The 15,937-nt window shown below is 37.6% G+C and overlaps 3 protein-coding genes across 3 annotated transcripts; all 3 read left to right on the top strand.

Annotated features, from left to right (window-relative positions):
- The first annotated feature begins 1,669 nt into the window (after nt 1–1,669).
- On the top strand, nt 1,670–4,851 carry LOC110773589 (alpha/beta-Hydrolases superfamily protein). The gene is made up of 8 exons (XM_021978112.2): nt 1,670–2,275; nt 2,402–2,496; nt 2,627–2,730; nt 2,845–2,945; nt 3,044–3,147; nt 3,582–4,019; nt 4,131–4,262; nt 4,365–4,851. Exons 1-8 carry the CDS (start codon nt 2,003–2,005, stop codon nt 4,522–4,524), a joined length of 1,407 nt encoding a protein of 468 aa, XP_021833804.1. The 5' UTR covers nt 1,670–2,002; the 3' UTR covers nt 4,525–4,851.
- Nucleotides 4,852–7,896: 3,045 nt separating this feature from the next.
- On the top strand, nt 7,897–10,223 carry LOC110773575 (L-tryptophan--pyruvate aminotransferase 1-like). The gene is made up of 5 exons (XM_088247604.1): nt 7,897–8,009; nt 8,207–8,510; nt 9,103–9,395; nt 9,504–9,799; nt 9,899–10,223. The coding sequence occupies exons 1-5, from the start codon at nt 7,897–7,899 to the stop codon at nt 10,111–10,113; spliced, it is 1,221 nt and encodes a 406-aa protein (XP_088103730.1). The 3' UTR covers nt 10,114–10,223.
- A 2,773-nt stretch (nt 10,224–12,996) lies between these two features.
- Nucleotides 12,997–15,332, top strand: LOC110773598 (L-tryptophan--pyruvate aminotransferase 1-like). Its single transcript, XM_021978122.2, has 5 exons — nt 12,997–13,164; nt 13,357–13,660; nt 14,200–14,492; nt 14,600–14,907; nt 15,015–15,332. Exons 1-5 carry the CDS (start codon nt 13,052–13,054, stop codon nt 15,218–15,220), a joined length of 1,224 nt encoding a protein of 407 aa, XP_021833814.1. The 5' UTR covers nt 12,997–13,051; the 3' UTR covers nt 15,221–15,332.
- The last annotated feature ends 605 nt before the right edge of the window (nt 15,333–15,937 follow it).

Genomic DNA, 15,937 nt, shown 5'->3' with positions numbered 1-15,937 from the left:
AAAATCCAATCCAAAAATTTAGTTTAACTGCCAAACACGAAATTAGACTAATACCTTTTTGGGCAATAGCGAATGCCATTAATAGGAAGTTTAGTGATGGATGGGAGTTCCCTACCGCCCACCAGATGTATTGGTGCAACGCTCCAATGAAAACGAAACTTTAAAAATGATTTTAATTATTTGAAAGTTTTGGTGGCGTATGCATCAAATGATCCAAATCGACCCCCTTTGGACAACAAACAACAGCGCCAGTGTGACAGATGGGTCACCGTCCACCACCAACGTCTCTCGCGTCTGCTCTGCTGGCCGCAGGGCCCAACTTGGTTTATTTATTTATCTAAAATACAGTGTCATAGCCAACAATGAATTTGCATGTGCACCAAACCATTACTTTACTCTTTCGAAAACCCCACCACGTTTAGATAAGACGTGCAAGATACGTCCCAATAATTCCGTCAACATATATCATTTTTTAGCTTCTTGCATACTATACTAATCCTTATAGATGCAGGTGTTTGATAAAATGCCTCAAAGAGAATCAGCTAAGGTAAACTTAATCTTGCCTCAGAAGAAAATTTTATAAATCCAACACTTAATTTTGTGCAGTAGCATCGTCATTGATTATTTTATGGTGAAGACTAAGCAAGTCAAAACTTGATCGGTATATAAAGAAGTTAAGAAGTATTGACGACGAGAGAAGTTAGTAGCTAGCAGATGTGTACGTGCGTGGGCAACAATAAATAGTGGACACCAAATTGAATCCTTCAATCAATAAATATTCTTTGCTGCAAAAAGTGGTTGCCCAAATGCCCACACTCTAGGCCAATATAAATACTAGTAGAACCATCAAGATCAATATGAAACAAGTTTCTCATGTGTCATCATCCACCTTACGTTTTGAAAGCGCGTTGATTCAAAATATGGGTCTTTTTTGGGTATTGAATTGAAGATGGCATTAATATTATTAGATTACACGGTTTATGGTTGGTCCGCTAGAGAGAGAGAGATAAATAGCCTATCCAGCCTTAGGTCCAGCGCACACACATACACAGTACACTCACACTTTTTTTGTTTTTTTGTGAAAACCAAGGTATCCCCCGCGCGATTGCGGGGACTAACCCTCGAAGTACTGTCGGGCGCAAAACGGGGACATCTCCCAACAAAGTCTGCTCTATTCGCAAGCACCTGGGATCGAACCCAGGACCTCTTGTTTAAAGGATCCAAACCCCTTCCACTTGGACCAACTCCTGTTGGTAGTACACTCACACTTGGACCTCAATAGAAACGCCTAGAAATTTGTTGTATATAATTTGTAGGGTAAGTTAGAACAAAAGACCTTATCTAAAATTCAGAATCTTTATTATTAGATAATAGATATTACCTGTTTTGTTTATTTTTAGCTATATCAGAGGAGCAAATGTTGCTGTCCACTTAGAGGGCTCCACCTGGATTTTTATAATTTCTTGGAGCGAGTTTCTCTAGGACACGTTGCACCAGTCCAAACCAAACAAGGCCTCTCTCTCTCTCTCTCTCTCTACAAGCTTTCGCTTTTTCTGGCCTCTCTTGCTGTCTGCCTCCAAACGACAAAATAAGGAATGAAACAGTAAGGCTTTTTGATTGGTTGTGGGTCTTGTGACTCGCGTGAGACGAATATAGGTGGGAAACGAGAGAATTGTGGTGGCAATTTGGCGAGCGGAAGGAAAGCCAAAACCCATTTTTCCCAAGACCTCAAGAATAGAAAAATTAGTCCTTTCCTTTCTTTCCTTTTCTTTTTTCCCATTTGTTGGATAACAAAACAAAGACCCGCGGAGTTTCATAGACTTTGTTTTGGGATTTTTCCCCTTCTATTGATTTTTCATAGAAGGGGGCTTCAAGCTATTTAAAAAAGCTTGAGGCTTTCATTCTGCACAAGGAGCCTTCTTGGTTGTTTTTGTTTTCTGGGTTGGAGAAGAAGAAGGCTTTGTTTTTGGGAGGAACAAGAAGAAGCAGCAAAAACGGATAAATGTTTTCCAGTTTGGACAAAATGATTAGATTATGGATAGCTGCACTGCAGTTTTCGGAGCTGATTGTGAGCAGTATCGTTCATATGCTATATGGGTTTTACATATTCAGCACAGCTGTGGCTGGTGATCTATCGCAGGCTTTGAATGAATTGCTCTCTAAGCCTAACATGAACATTGAGGTGAAAGAGGAGGTGGTGCCTAGAGACACATCAACCAATGAAAGTCTACCTCCTATTGTTTTGGTTCATGGAATATTTGGATTTGGCAAAGGGGTATGTTGCTTTTTTTTTTTTCTGAAATGGGTTTTGATTCCTTAACCAAGTGGAGCATTTTGGGTTTTCAAATCGATTTTGTTCCATTTTTGTGTAACTGGGTTTTTCATTTCGTCTGTTTGTCAGAGATTGGGAGCTTTATCGTATTTCGCCGGGGCAGAGAAGAAAGACGAAAGGGTTCTCGTGCCTGATTTGGGATCTCTAACCAGCGTTTATGATAGGTTTGTGCTCGGAGCCTCAAAGCCTTTTCCTTTGAAATTCATCCATAGCTTTTCTTTTATCCAATATTAGCTGTTTTTGTTTTGTACCCTTTGGAGCTAACAAGGTTTTATGGGGGTTTTGGGGTTTCAGGGCTCGTGAATTGTTCTATTATTTGAAGGGTGGGAGAGTCGATTATGGTGAAGAACACAGCAAGGCTTGTGGGCATTCACAGTTCGGTCGTCTTTATGAACAAGGTTCTGGCTTTCCCCATTCATTTTTTTCCCTTCTGTTATTTGATAAAAATTGTTTGTGTTGTAAGCCTCATAGTCTTAGCAAGTTTCTCATGGTTTGTTGTAACTGGGATGCAGGGCACTACCCTGAATGGGATGAGGATCATCCTATACACTTTGTTGGGCATTCTGCCGGAGCACAGGTCGTTCGTGTGTTGCAGCAAATGCTTGCTGATAAGGTTAGTCCTAATTGCATCACCAAACTAATGAAGAAGCTATGAAATTGGCTTAGACAGTAGTTTTAAATTTTGACTGAAATGTTTCCTTTTGTTTTCAGGCTTTCAAGGGGTATGAGAGCACCAATGAGAATTGGGTATTAAGCTTAACATCATTGTCGGGAGCATTCAATGGGACAACAAGAACTTACTTGGATGGGATGCAGTGAGTTTCATTTGAGCTTATTCTAGATGTTCAAAACTTTTTAGCTAAATTATTGCAAATTTTAACTGTGACGGATGCAATGCTTGATAAGACAATTGGCTGGCCGAAAGGGCAAAGTAGATAGAAACTTCTGTATGACCTCATATTTTTTGTCTCTTTGTTTTATGTTTATAATAAGCCATAATAGCATATGCAGCAGAAAAGGAAACGAAGTAACCAAAAACTTACATTACATTAACTTATATCACTCTGAAGAGGCAAACACACATCATCTTTGGAGTTTATTTTGTCAAAAGCCAACCAGTCACATGCTACAAGAGTTGAACTGTGAAATTGTACTTGATATTTTCGGATTTAAAAAAAAAAAACTTTTGTTATTCAACAGAAAGACTTTTGAGTGCTAAAATACTTACTGTGGTTTCCGTATGTCTCAGGCCAGAAGATGGAAGAACCATGAAACCTATATGTCTGCTGCAGTTATGCCGCATAGGAGTGATCATTTATGATTGGCTTGACATTCCCTGGCTGAAGGCTTATTACAACTTTGGGTTTGATCACTTTAACATCTCATGGAAGAAAGTGGGTGTATGGGGTCTTGTTGATTGCCTGCTGGGAAACTCAGGCCCATTCGCTTCCGATGATTGGATCCTCCCGGACCTTACAATTCAAGGGTCTTTAAGGCTCAACAGCCATTTACATTCCTTTCCCAACACATACTACTTCAGCTATGCCACTAAGCGCACAAAGAAGATATTGGGTGTTACGGTACCTTCTAGCATATTTGGAATTCACCCTTTGCTCTTCATTAGAGTATTGCAGATGAGCCAATGGCGTCACCCTCCTGATGTCTCTTCCCCATATAAAGGCTACAGGTGTGTTTTTAAGTGCATGTTATGCTTTGGTTTTCTAAGCATCAGTAGTTTCACCACAATCCATATTTTGCATGTGGTTACTCAAGCCTTGTGTGAATAATGTATGTGCAGGGATGAGGATTGGCAGGACAATGATGGAGCTCTCAATACCATCTCCATGACTCACCCGCTTATACCAGTTGAACACCCAAGCCGTTTTGTGAAAGATGATTCAGATTGCCACCCCTTGCAACCAGGCATCTGGTTAGTAATGCCTCTTGTTTGAGCATCCCTACCTATTCTTCCTTGTTTCTCTGTGAGGAAAAAGATAAGTTGGAAGCTGATCGCATCGATTAATTAATGCAGGTACTACAAGATTGTGGAAGCTGATCACATATTCTTCATTGTGAATAGAGAGAGAGCAGGAGTTCAATTTGATCTGATATATGACAGCATTTTTGAACGATGCAGAAAGCATGTATTTAGAAAAACTCCACAGACTTTACCAAACGAAACTCACCATTAGTTCAGCAGCATCCCTTTACTCTCATGCAGTATTGCTACAACTAGAATCTAGAATCACAAAGCAAGCTATTGAATTAGCACCTGTACCCTTTCTTCACCTTCCCTCAACTGATGTAGATGTTTTTTCCTTCCTTTTTATTTTCCCACCCACCCACCCCTCCTGCCTCCCTGCTGGTACAAATTTTCTAGTTTGTTGTGTTGTGTAGTGTAGTGAGAGATGTTAGAGGCTTTAGCTTGTTCATCAGAACTCTCTGGCATTTCCAAAGTTAGATGATAAACAACTTGTTTTTCGTTTTTTTAGTAAAAAGGAAAAACTCATGATACGATATCTCAACATGTTATAATTATATCCAAAGTCAAAAATCAGACTTTAATCTCAACAAAAAATTTGTTGTTGGGTCTAGTTAGCAAACATTACGGTCCCCATGCAAGTATTGTCCCATTCCTCTCTTTCTAAACTCCTACGTACGTGGATCATACAAATGCTACGACACCTTTTAGGCCCAAGCCTCCTAATGCTCTTCACACTGACATAATTATGTTTATCTTTTTGGTTAATTTACATGCTAATAGGGGTTTACAGTGTGGGATCCCGCAGGTCTAGTTTTCCAAGAAATAAAAGTGTCATCCCTAAATATGGGAGATACATATAAATGGTTTTAGAAATTAAAAATAATTTCAAATTAATTAGTTTTAAAAATCATTTCAGCTATTATTTTTCTTCTCATATCAACTAAAACAACCGTGTATATATATATATATATATATATTTAAATTTTTTTAAAATGGTGATCGGTATTCGGTAGTTGAATATATCACTGGAGTTTTCCCCATTTCTCAATTATATTTTATTGCAATGGAATCATGCAGTTAAGGATTGAACATATATAGGGTTCCTTAAATTAATTTCGAGCTCAAAATGTGATCATCAATTAGCACGTGCCACATGCATCATCATTGGTTGCACATGGGATTATATACGCATGTTTTGTTGATGCAATGCATCCCCATGCATGTGGCGGGACCAAACTTAATATTTCTTAAACAAAACTAAAGTCTAATTGAATAAGGAAAATCCCCTTTTATACATGTTTAAACAAAGTAAGAAGCCACTTTGAAGACCAGAAAACTTTGACCCCAATCAATGATAGGAATCTAAATATAGTAATCTGAGGGCACTTCAGATGTTTATATATGGAAGATTCAAGTCAAAATCCGATCAAAAAAACAACTTCAACCGACCTGATATAGAGAGATGATGCATCGTGCATTAATTCGTTTATGTGACAGTACAAACTAAAAGAGTCAGATGGTTTTTGTTTCTTGTGAAGCATGAATATAAGTCAACGATAATTGTCCTTGGCTCAAAGCTTCACCTTTGTATTTTATAATTTGAATTTTTCACCTGAACTTATACTTTAATTTTAATTTGTCATTTTAAAAAAAAAAATTAAGAGAAATGTAATCTTAATTTTTCAAAATCCATGATTTGTCATTTGACTTTAACATCATCTAATTTTCCATCAATTTTAAGGGTATTTAGTCTTTCTATTTTCAAGGACATTTTAAAAATGGAAAAATTATTATAAAACAAATTGTATATCTTCTAAACAATCAAAAATTTTGTGTAGGCCCATGCCAAATTTTTGTGTAGGCCCAGCGCATGTGCTTTCCAAGAAAAGAAAGTATCACGAGTGGGCGTGAGCACTTAACAACTTGTGCAACTAAAGATCCAAAGGCTAATATTAAAGGCGCGCTGACGTCAACTAGCCTTTAGTTTTTTTTAATAACATTTTCAAATGTATTTAAATCTGTTTTGTTTTAAATATATATATATATATTGGATTTGAAACGTTACATTTTTTGGTTCCATATTTCTTACAAATACTATCACATTCTCTACTTCTTCACAACTTTCCACTCTTTCTTTTTGTCAAATATTTTTCACACTCATTTCATCCAAACATTTCCTACAAATTTATTCTCTTTAATTATTTTGTTATTCACATTGTTTGAAAAATGTCCTGGACTTCGAGGGGAGGAAATTGGTCACGAGTGGAAGATGAACATCTTTGCAAGGCTTTCATAAGTCTCTGAAGATAGCGTAGTGGTATATTGTCTCTAAATAGTAGTTTAATTAAATTAAACAATACATAGTAGTGGAATGTATGAGTGTTGTACCATAGTTTTTCTCAAAATAATAAAATATGAAGGGCCGTAAAATATAGCCCTACATGGCTGGAGATGGAAAAATTTAGCCCTACACTATTCTTTAAAAAATTAATATTTTGGAGTGCTAAATTTATAGCTCTGGACTACATTTAGCCCTATGACTGGAGATGATCTAAGAACTTAAGGGGAAAAACCTCAACTCATGTAACCTACCTATTCTACCGTTTGACAAAAAGCAAAAAGAGGAAAGAAGTGTAGGACTCCTTAATTGCTCGCTACTCTTTTTATGCACAAACAAAATAGAAAATTGCCCATAAAAAAAATTGGCATGATTAAACATGATAGGAGTTGAAAAGAAACTTGAGGTGATTAGATAAGAGTAATTTTGAGTTAGGATAATGTCTAATTACCAGATTATCTTTATTTTTTTTTAGATGTATTAAAAAAAAAAAAAGAAAAAAAAAGAAGAGAGGTACTAGACCAACCCTAACATGAACACCCGGAGGGGATATTCTAGAGTAGAAATTCTTTGGGGGGTCGAACCCGGTGGGGATACATCAACGCTTGAAAATTCTTTCTCGATTGCTTTGCATCTTATTGATTATCAACATATTTCCAAGATATTTGTTTAACAGCATATTTCAATAAAAATCTACAAAGTAATTACCATAATTGTTAAAATCTCCAAAATAATTACCAAAAATGTGTATACAAAAACATAATAGAGATCAATTTGAACTCAACTTTATGTTGCCTGGTGGTATAATTGTTAAAAATACTTGGTGCACATACATCGTCTGAGGGAAAGTAAAATTATAAAGTGGGCAGATACAAAACTTCCTCCAAAATGGAAAGATAAATATAGAAAATATTATCCCCGCCCAAACTTGTTTAGGTAATCAATATCCCGTCATAGTTATTATTGAGATTTCCATGCGTTAAGAAAGGAACGAACGCCTGCTTGATACGAGATCAGATTTTATATGACCAAACAAGACACAAAAAAAAGAATTAGGGTGCATGCATCAACCTCTCTCAACATGTTTCCCGATGCCCCGAAGGTGTTCACATTTTCTTCTTATATGTGAAGAGAAACACAGACGAGGAGAGAGAGAGAGAGAGAGAGAGAGAGAGAGAGCAACACCAAAAACTTAGACAACAATAATTAAGCGTGTTGTTAGAGAAACAGAGAAGAAGAAAAATGTGCGACACAGAGAGCCCTGCTTCCATTAACAAAGGCTCTTTGCCCTCTGCCAATGGCAATGGCACTAGAAGCCCTACTTGCTCATCTGACCGTGTACTCAATCTTGAACAGTAATTTCTCTCCTCTCTCTAGCCAGCCTTCCTTTTCTTTCCTTACCAATGCTGCCATCTTTCTTATTGCAAACATTAAGTAATTATAATTGTGGGTTTTGTATCCTTAATCAAATCCATCAAGTGGGTTTAGTTAAAATTGTGTGATCAACAATTGAACATGCATGATGTTGGTGTTTTGGATTTGATGATGACAGGGGTGACCCATCAGTGTTCCAATCATACTGGAACAAGATGGAGGACAAGTGTACGATGGTGATATCTGGGAGCCAATTGATGAGCTATATCAGCGATTTCACCACCGTCTGCTGGTTTATGGAGCCAGAATTTCAGGAGGCAGTTAGGAGGCTTCATCGTGTGGTTGGAAATGCAGTGGTGGATGATCGGTATATTGTAGTGGGGACAGGCTCCACCCAGCTTTATCAGGCTGCGTTGTATGCTCTCACTTCCCCTGGTGGTCCTGAGCCCGTCAGCGTTGTGTCTGCTGCCCCTTACTACTCAGTAAGCCTCCTACTCATTCACATTTCATCACAGCCGTTGATTACTTGGGTTTCTTGGTCAATATACAGATCTAAAATCATGTAGGCTTTCTTTTCTTAAGTCAACTGAACAAGCTCATCAATAGAATGCTACTTCAGCTTCACTTCTTATATAAATGATATCAAATCAAGCGTGGTTTTAGCGCTTGTGTTAGCTATGTCCAAGGCCCCATTAAAATGAGACCATCAAGCCTTTTGCTGTCGAGCTATAAGCTGTGGTGAATCAAATTCACAGTCTGACAATAAAAATATGTTATCCGAGTTTGTGAGTTGTGGGTGACATTATTAAATGAGAAGAGTGTTGTGGAACATGCAGATGTTTGCATGTGACAAAGAGGCAAGCATAATCATGTTTGGGAACATGCAACAAACATATGCACGTATAACTGTGTTTTGAATCCTTGGCAATAAAACATAGTAACATGGGCATGTCTAGTTTATTAGTAGCCACCTCCTCCAGTTCAACCTTAGATTCTGTGTTATTACTTCTTTTCCTTTTGATTCGAACTCAAGTTGTGTCAAAAACAAAAGATGAATTGTTTTGCTGCTTGCAGGCATATCCGGAGGAGACGGACTACCTCCGTTCAGGGCTATACAAATGGGCAGGTGATGCTTATGAGTTTGATAAGAATGGAACTGGACCTTACATTGAGGTGGTCAACTCCCCAAATAACCCCGACGGCACTCTCCGGGAGGCCGTCGTGACAAACAGAGGTGATGAAGGGAAGCTCATTCATGACCTTGCCTACTACTGGCCACAGTACACACCCATTATTCGTCCGGCTGATCATGGCATTATGACCTTCACATTTTCTAAAAGCACGGGCCATGCTGGCTCACGCATTGGGTAATATGATCAATCTGTACTATTTGATCCACTTGAAAATTGCACGTATAAAGTGTCAAATTAAGTTTTTCGACTTGCGTTTGTGTTTTTTTTTTTTCGTTTGATCAGATGGGCTGTTGTTAAGGACAAAGAGGTTGCTCGAAAGATGTCTAAATTCATAGAGATGAGTACACTTGGTGTGTCCAAAGATTCCCAGCAACGAGCTGCAAAGATAATGGGAGTAATTTGCGATGGCTATAAGAACTTCAAATCTGATGAGCTCTTTTTTGAGCACACCCGCCGAGTCATGGCTGAGAGATGGGAGAGGCTGAGGCAAGTGGTTGATCGCAATCAAGTTTTCAGTCTGCCCAAGTACCCCAAACAGTACTGCCTTTTCTCTGGAGAGTTGATTGAACCATATCCAGGTAATGATGATGATTAAGATTAAGTTAATTAAAACATAATCAGGAGGAGGATGATTAAGATAGAACCTTTTTCTAATAATAAATGTTTTGTGCATACAGGATTTGCATGGTTGGAGGCCAAGGAGGAGGAGGAGGAGGAGATAGACTCACAGAAGGTTTTACGAGGATGCATAAAGGTACAGGGAAGAACAGGGAGCCGCTTTGGGGTTGCTCAGAAGTATATTAGGGTCAGCTTGCTCAGCAATGAAGAGGTGTTTAACCAGTTCTTGGAGAGATTATCAACTATTAAATCCATGAGCAGCAATGGCCATTAAATAATAGTTATTTGTACTACACACAAAGGAAAATGGAATTACCAAAACAACTGTAGGAAACTTTTTTTTTCCTTTGGTTTTTTTCTTCTTAATGGTGATCGGTACTTGAGTTTTCCCCCATTTCTCAATTATAGTTTGGCACTTCAACCACTTTTGACCCTGTAGTTTCAATTCCGTCAATTTTGACCATGCAGTTTTATATTTGTAGCAATTCAAGGACAAATTAATATTCCGATCAATTTGTTTGACAATGCAAGGGGCAAATTTGTCAGCCCAAAATCCTTGAGCATAAAAACTCGTCTGAAACTCCCTTAATTTCATATTAGGTTTTGAAATTGGTCATTTGGGTTTAGGGTTCTTCAAAAATTGGGATTAGTGGTTAAATTTCGAGCCCTAATATGAAATAGGGAGAATTTCAAACAAGCTTTTATGCTCAAGGGTTTTGGGTTGACGAAATTGCCCCTTGCATTGTTAAAGAAATTGATAAGAATACTAACATGTTCTTGAATTGCTACAAATACGAAACTATAATGGCAAAATTGACGAAATTGAAACTACAGGGTCAATAGTGGTTGAAGTGCCAAACTACAGGGACCAAAAGTGACTTTTGGCCAAAATTAAATTGTGCGATACATTAATGACATTTTTTTTTAAATGTAAAGAAAGTGACACATGTCATGAGTTGAAGGGAGAAGGTTTAAAAAAGAAGGTTAGGCCTGTTTGGTTCATGGAAAAGGAGGTTTGGGGATGGGAAATCAATTGCTTTCCCATGTTTGGTAAGTCCAGGCATGGGAAATCGTTGCCTTGAATATGGGAAAGTAGGGAGAAAGGGAAGCTCCCCTCCCCCTCGGGAAAGTTTGGGAAAATGAGCTAACGTTAAATACACATTTTTCATGACCATATTGTCCACATTAAAAATTTAGAATTACAATATAGTATTAAATGCATTCTTTTTTTATTTAATTTCAATGGGTATAATTGAAAAATTAAACTAATTTTGTTTTATATTCCTACACAAAGCAAACATGTGAAAAGAAATAAAGTGGTATTTCTTGGTTATTTTCCTAGGATTATCAAACATGGGAAATGAATTTCCATTTCCCATCCCTTGGGAAATGACATGGGAAGTGGTTTCCCCTCAAATCCGTTATGTGAACCAAACGAGACCTAGAGAAAGATTGCTAATATTCCCCTAAAAAAAATAGTAATATGTGGGTACTTATATTCATATGTACATGGAAGATTCAAGTTAAAATCTGAACCAAAAAAAAAAAAAAATCATGCCAAAAAAATTATACTCGATCAACCAACCTGATATATGGAGATGATGCATTAATTTGTTTATGTGCCAGTGCAAACTAATGCATTCAAATTAAAATTTTATTGGATTTTAAAGTAGTTAGAATTCCATGAACTTTATTTGACTTTCTTAAACTCCACATATACTTTTGATTGAATTTCATAAGAATTTTGATGAAATTTGTTGGAATGTTATCAGAGTTTTCTTATAAACTTCTATAAATTGTAAATAGTGGTAGGCCATAGTGGTGGTGGGGATGGTAGAGGCATTAATGGTGGCAACGAGAGTGGTGGCAATGACATGTCAAGTGGTGGTGGTGGTGGCGGTAATGGTGGGTGATGGTAGTGGTGCTGGGGTGGCGGCAGTGGCCGATATGCTTTTTTTTTTGGTTCAGGTGTGCCTTCTTCCAAGCCTTAGTTGTGGGCTTCGGTTGACTTTGTTTGGGTGTGAGTTGTTTGGTGTTGAATAAGCACATCAACTCCTTCAAGTTTGATGAGTGCTTGTAGTCTTTCTGCAGGAGAGTTTGCTTTGCGGGTGCTACTTGGCTTTTCTAGACAGATGTTTATGTCAAACTATCTTTGACCCTATGTGGCTTTAAGTGGAGGTATATTGTATGAGTTTGATTTTGCCGATGAATCCCTCTGTATTGGTTTGTAACCCCTTTGTGGGTGATGATTTTAACCCTTTTATGGGTAGTCGTAGTGTCTCTTATGACTATTATATTTGTATTATCCTTAGTGGCGTAATTTATGAATACAATTTTTCTATCGTTTGAAAAAAAAATTAAAAAATTGAACTAAACTCTATGTTGCATGGAATTTACTCTTTCTGCCACTTAAATAGTACTTAAACTAAAAAACATAGACTTGTTCTTTAATTATAATTTATATATGTCTATAGCATCTTGATGCACATCTACATTGTGTCCAACACATGACAAATATATATTCAGTAAACGAGTATTGATCTTAACATAAATCAAAATTTAAAAAAAGAAAGGTTGTTTTCGAGTTCAATTATCAATGTAATTTTTATCTTGGAATGTTTATATCCGTGTCACCATTCTATATACTTCTTACTTGAATATTACTAGAGGAAAGTAATCTGAATATTATAAGAGGAAAATAAAATTATAAAGTGGCCACATACAAAACTTCCTCCAGAATTGGAAGTTATATATTTATTTTGTTGCCAAAGTTACGAAGGGTAGGGGGCTTGAACCTATGACCACTTGGGTGCACATTAAAGATCCAGGCCAATTCAAGTACCACTCTATTGGTAAGTTGGAAGACATATTTAGAATTTGTTTAGGTATATCTGTGAAAATTATTGAGATTTTTTGCCTATTAGTTTGGAGGTTCTTAGATTTCCATGACTTAGAAAAAGAATGAACATGCTTGATATGGTAATATTTAATATGACCAAACATGACAGAAAACCCCCCAAAAAATTATAATTAAGGGGCATGAACCTCTCTCGACATGTTACCCGATGCACCGAAGATGTTTACATTTTGTTCTTATATATAAAGAGAAACACAAACGAGGAGAACCAACATTGACAGAGAGAGAGAGAGAGAGAGACCAAAAACTTGGACAACAATTAAGTGTGTTGTTAGAGAAACAGAGAAGAAGAAAAATGTGCGGCACAGACAGCCCTGCTTCCATTAACAAAAGCTCTTTGCCCTCTGCCAACGGCAATGACACTCGAAGCCCTACTTGCTCAGCTGACCATGTCCTCAATCTTGAACAGTAAGTTTTCTCTACCGTTCTTTTGCCTGCCAATGCCATCTTTCTTGCACAAATTTAAGTAATTATTATTGTGGGTTTTGTATCCTTAATCAAAAACTCCATCAAGTGGGTTTAGTTAAAATTGGGTCATTAAGAATTGAACATGCATGAGATTAATCATTAGTGTTGGTGTTTTGGATTTGGTGATGACAGGGGTGACCCAGCAGTGTTCGAATCATACTGGAGAAAGATGGGGGACAGGTGTACGATGGTGATCTCTGGGAGCCAATTGATGAGCTATATCAGCGATTTCACCAACATTTGCTGGTTTATGGAGCCAGAATTTGAGGAGGCAGTTAGGAGGCTTCATCGTGTGGTTGGAAATGCAGTGGTGGATGATCGGTATATTGTAGTTGGGACAGGCTCCACCCAGCTCTATCAGGCTGCGCTGTATGCTCTCACTTCCCCTGGTGGGCCCGAGCCCGTCAGCGTTGTGTCTGCTGCACCTTACTACTCAGTAAGCCTCCTCTTACTCATTTACATTTCATCACAGCCGTTGGTTACTTGGTGTTTGTTGGTCAATACTCAATATATAGATCATGATCATGTAGGCTATCTTTTCTTAAGTCAACTGAACAAGATCATCAATAGAATGCTGCTTCAGCTTCACTCATAAATTATATCAAATTAAGCGTGTTTTCAGCCCTTGTGTTAGCTATGCAATTACTACCTGGTTAATTCAATTCGCAGTATGACAATTATAAGTATGTTATATTTCTCCGAGTATGTGAAGGGGCCGACATTATTATATGAGAAGAGTGTCGTGGAACATGCAGATGTTTGCATGGGAGATGCGAAAGAGGCAAACATATGTGTCTTTTTGGAAACATAATCATGTTTGGGAACATGCAACAAACATATGCACGTATATCTGTGTTTTGAAACCTTGGCAATTAAATATAGTAACATGGGCATGTCTAGTTTATTAGTAGCCACCTCATACAGTTGTGTGAAAAAAAAGAAGATGAAATATTGTTTGCTGCTTGGTGCTTGCAGTCATATCCGGACGAGACAGACTACCTTTGTTCAAGGCTATACAAATGGGCAGGGGATGCTTATGAGTTTGATAAGAATGGAACTGGACCTTACATTGAGGTTGTCAACTCCCCAAACAACCCCGACGGCACCCTCCGGGAGGCCGTCGTGAAAAACAGAGGTGATGAAGGGAAGCTCATTCATGACCTTGCCTACTACTGGCCACAGTACACACCCATTATTCGTCCGGCTGATCATGACATTATGACCTTCACATTTTCCAAAAGCACAGGCCATGCTGGCTCACGCATTGGGTAATATGATCAATCTTTGCTGTTTGATCCACTTGAAAATTGCAGGTATGAGATGCAAATTAATTTTTTCAACTTGGGTTTGTGTTTTTTTTTTCTCCTTTGATCAGATGGGCTGTTGTTAAGGACAAAGAGATTGCTAGAAAGATGTCTAAATTCATAGAGATGTGTACACTTGGCGTGTCCAAAGATTCCCAGCAACGAGCTGCAAAGATAATGGGGGTGCTTTGTGATGGCTATCAGAATTGCAAGTCTGCTAACAAATCTGATGATCTCTTCTTTGAGCACACCCGCCAAATCATGGCTGAGAGATGGGAGAGGCTGAGGCAAGTGGTTGAGCGCAATCAAGTTTTCTGTCTGCCCAATTACCCCAAACAGTATTGCCTCTTCTCTGGAGAGTTGATTGAACCATATCCTGGTAATGATGATGATTAAGATTAAGATTAAGATTAAGCTAATTAAAACATAATTAAGAGCTTAATTTAGTTGGCCTTTTTCTAATTAATACATGTTTTGTGCATACAGGATTTGCATGGTTGGAGGCAAAGGAGGAGGAGATAGACTCACAGAAGGTTTTACGAGGAAGCATAAAGGTACAGGGAAGAACAGGGAGGCGGTTTGGGGTTGCTGAGAAGTATGTTAGGATCAGCTTGCTGAGCAACGAAGAAGTGTTTAAGGAGTTCTTGGAGAGATTATCAACTATTAAATCCATGACCAGCAATGGCCATTAAATTTAGCCACATCTATGATCTATCTATTAGTAGTAAGTAATGGGCAATAATAATAGTTTATATGTACTCAGACAGTCACTACACACAGTTTGATCGCACTCAGTGCCTAGCTGCTGAGGGTGATGACGTTTGTATCGTCATACAGAGCAAATAGGAATTCCATAATTATTATTTCTATTTGCTTAATAAGGTTTGTATCGTCATAATTATGATTTACATATATAATATATGAGTGTTGCTAAACGAACCTAAAATTAACTGAGTACACCTTATGATTTAAGTTTACTTTAATATTTTTAATCAAAATATAAAATTAACTAAGTACACCCTATTTAATTACCAAAAATTACCCCTAATACACCCTATTTAACTACTAAAAATTACCCCGATACACCCTAATACACTCTATCACACAACACTCTAATACCAATGCTAAACCAAGTTTCTCTTTTTCCTACACAACCCCACTCCATAAGCAAGGGAAAAAGGATAATCGTCTACCATATTGAAGCAACTACTCAACCATCACTAACTTCGTTAAGATATAGGAAAAAAGCATCAATCCATTTAGTCATAAAATTCACAGGAGCTCAAATATATAAAAACTAGAATAAATAAACCAAATTAGTTAAAACAAAGACTGGGTGATTGCGAAAGTGGCTACATCTGACTTTTAAATGTCACTCCACAATTTGGAACAAGTGCCCCTTTAACAAA

This window comes from Prunus avium, chromosome 1 (genome assembly GCF_965620075.1).
Source record: "Prunus avium chromosome 1, drPruAviu1.hap1.1, whole genome shotgun sequence".
NCBI classification, from domain to species: Eukaryota; Viridiplantae; Streptophyta; class Magnoliopsida; order Rosales; family Rosaceae; genus Prunus; species Prunus avium.
Note: the sequence above shows the minus strand (reverse complement) of the source record. Positions and strands in the feature narration are given on the sequence as shown.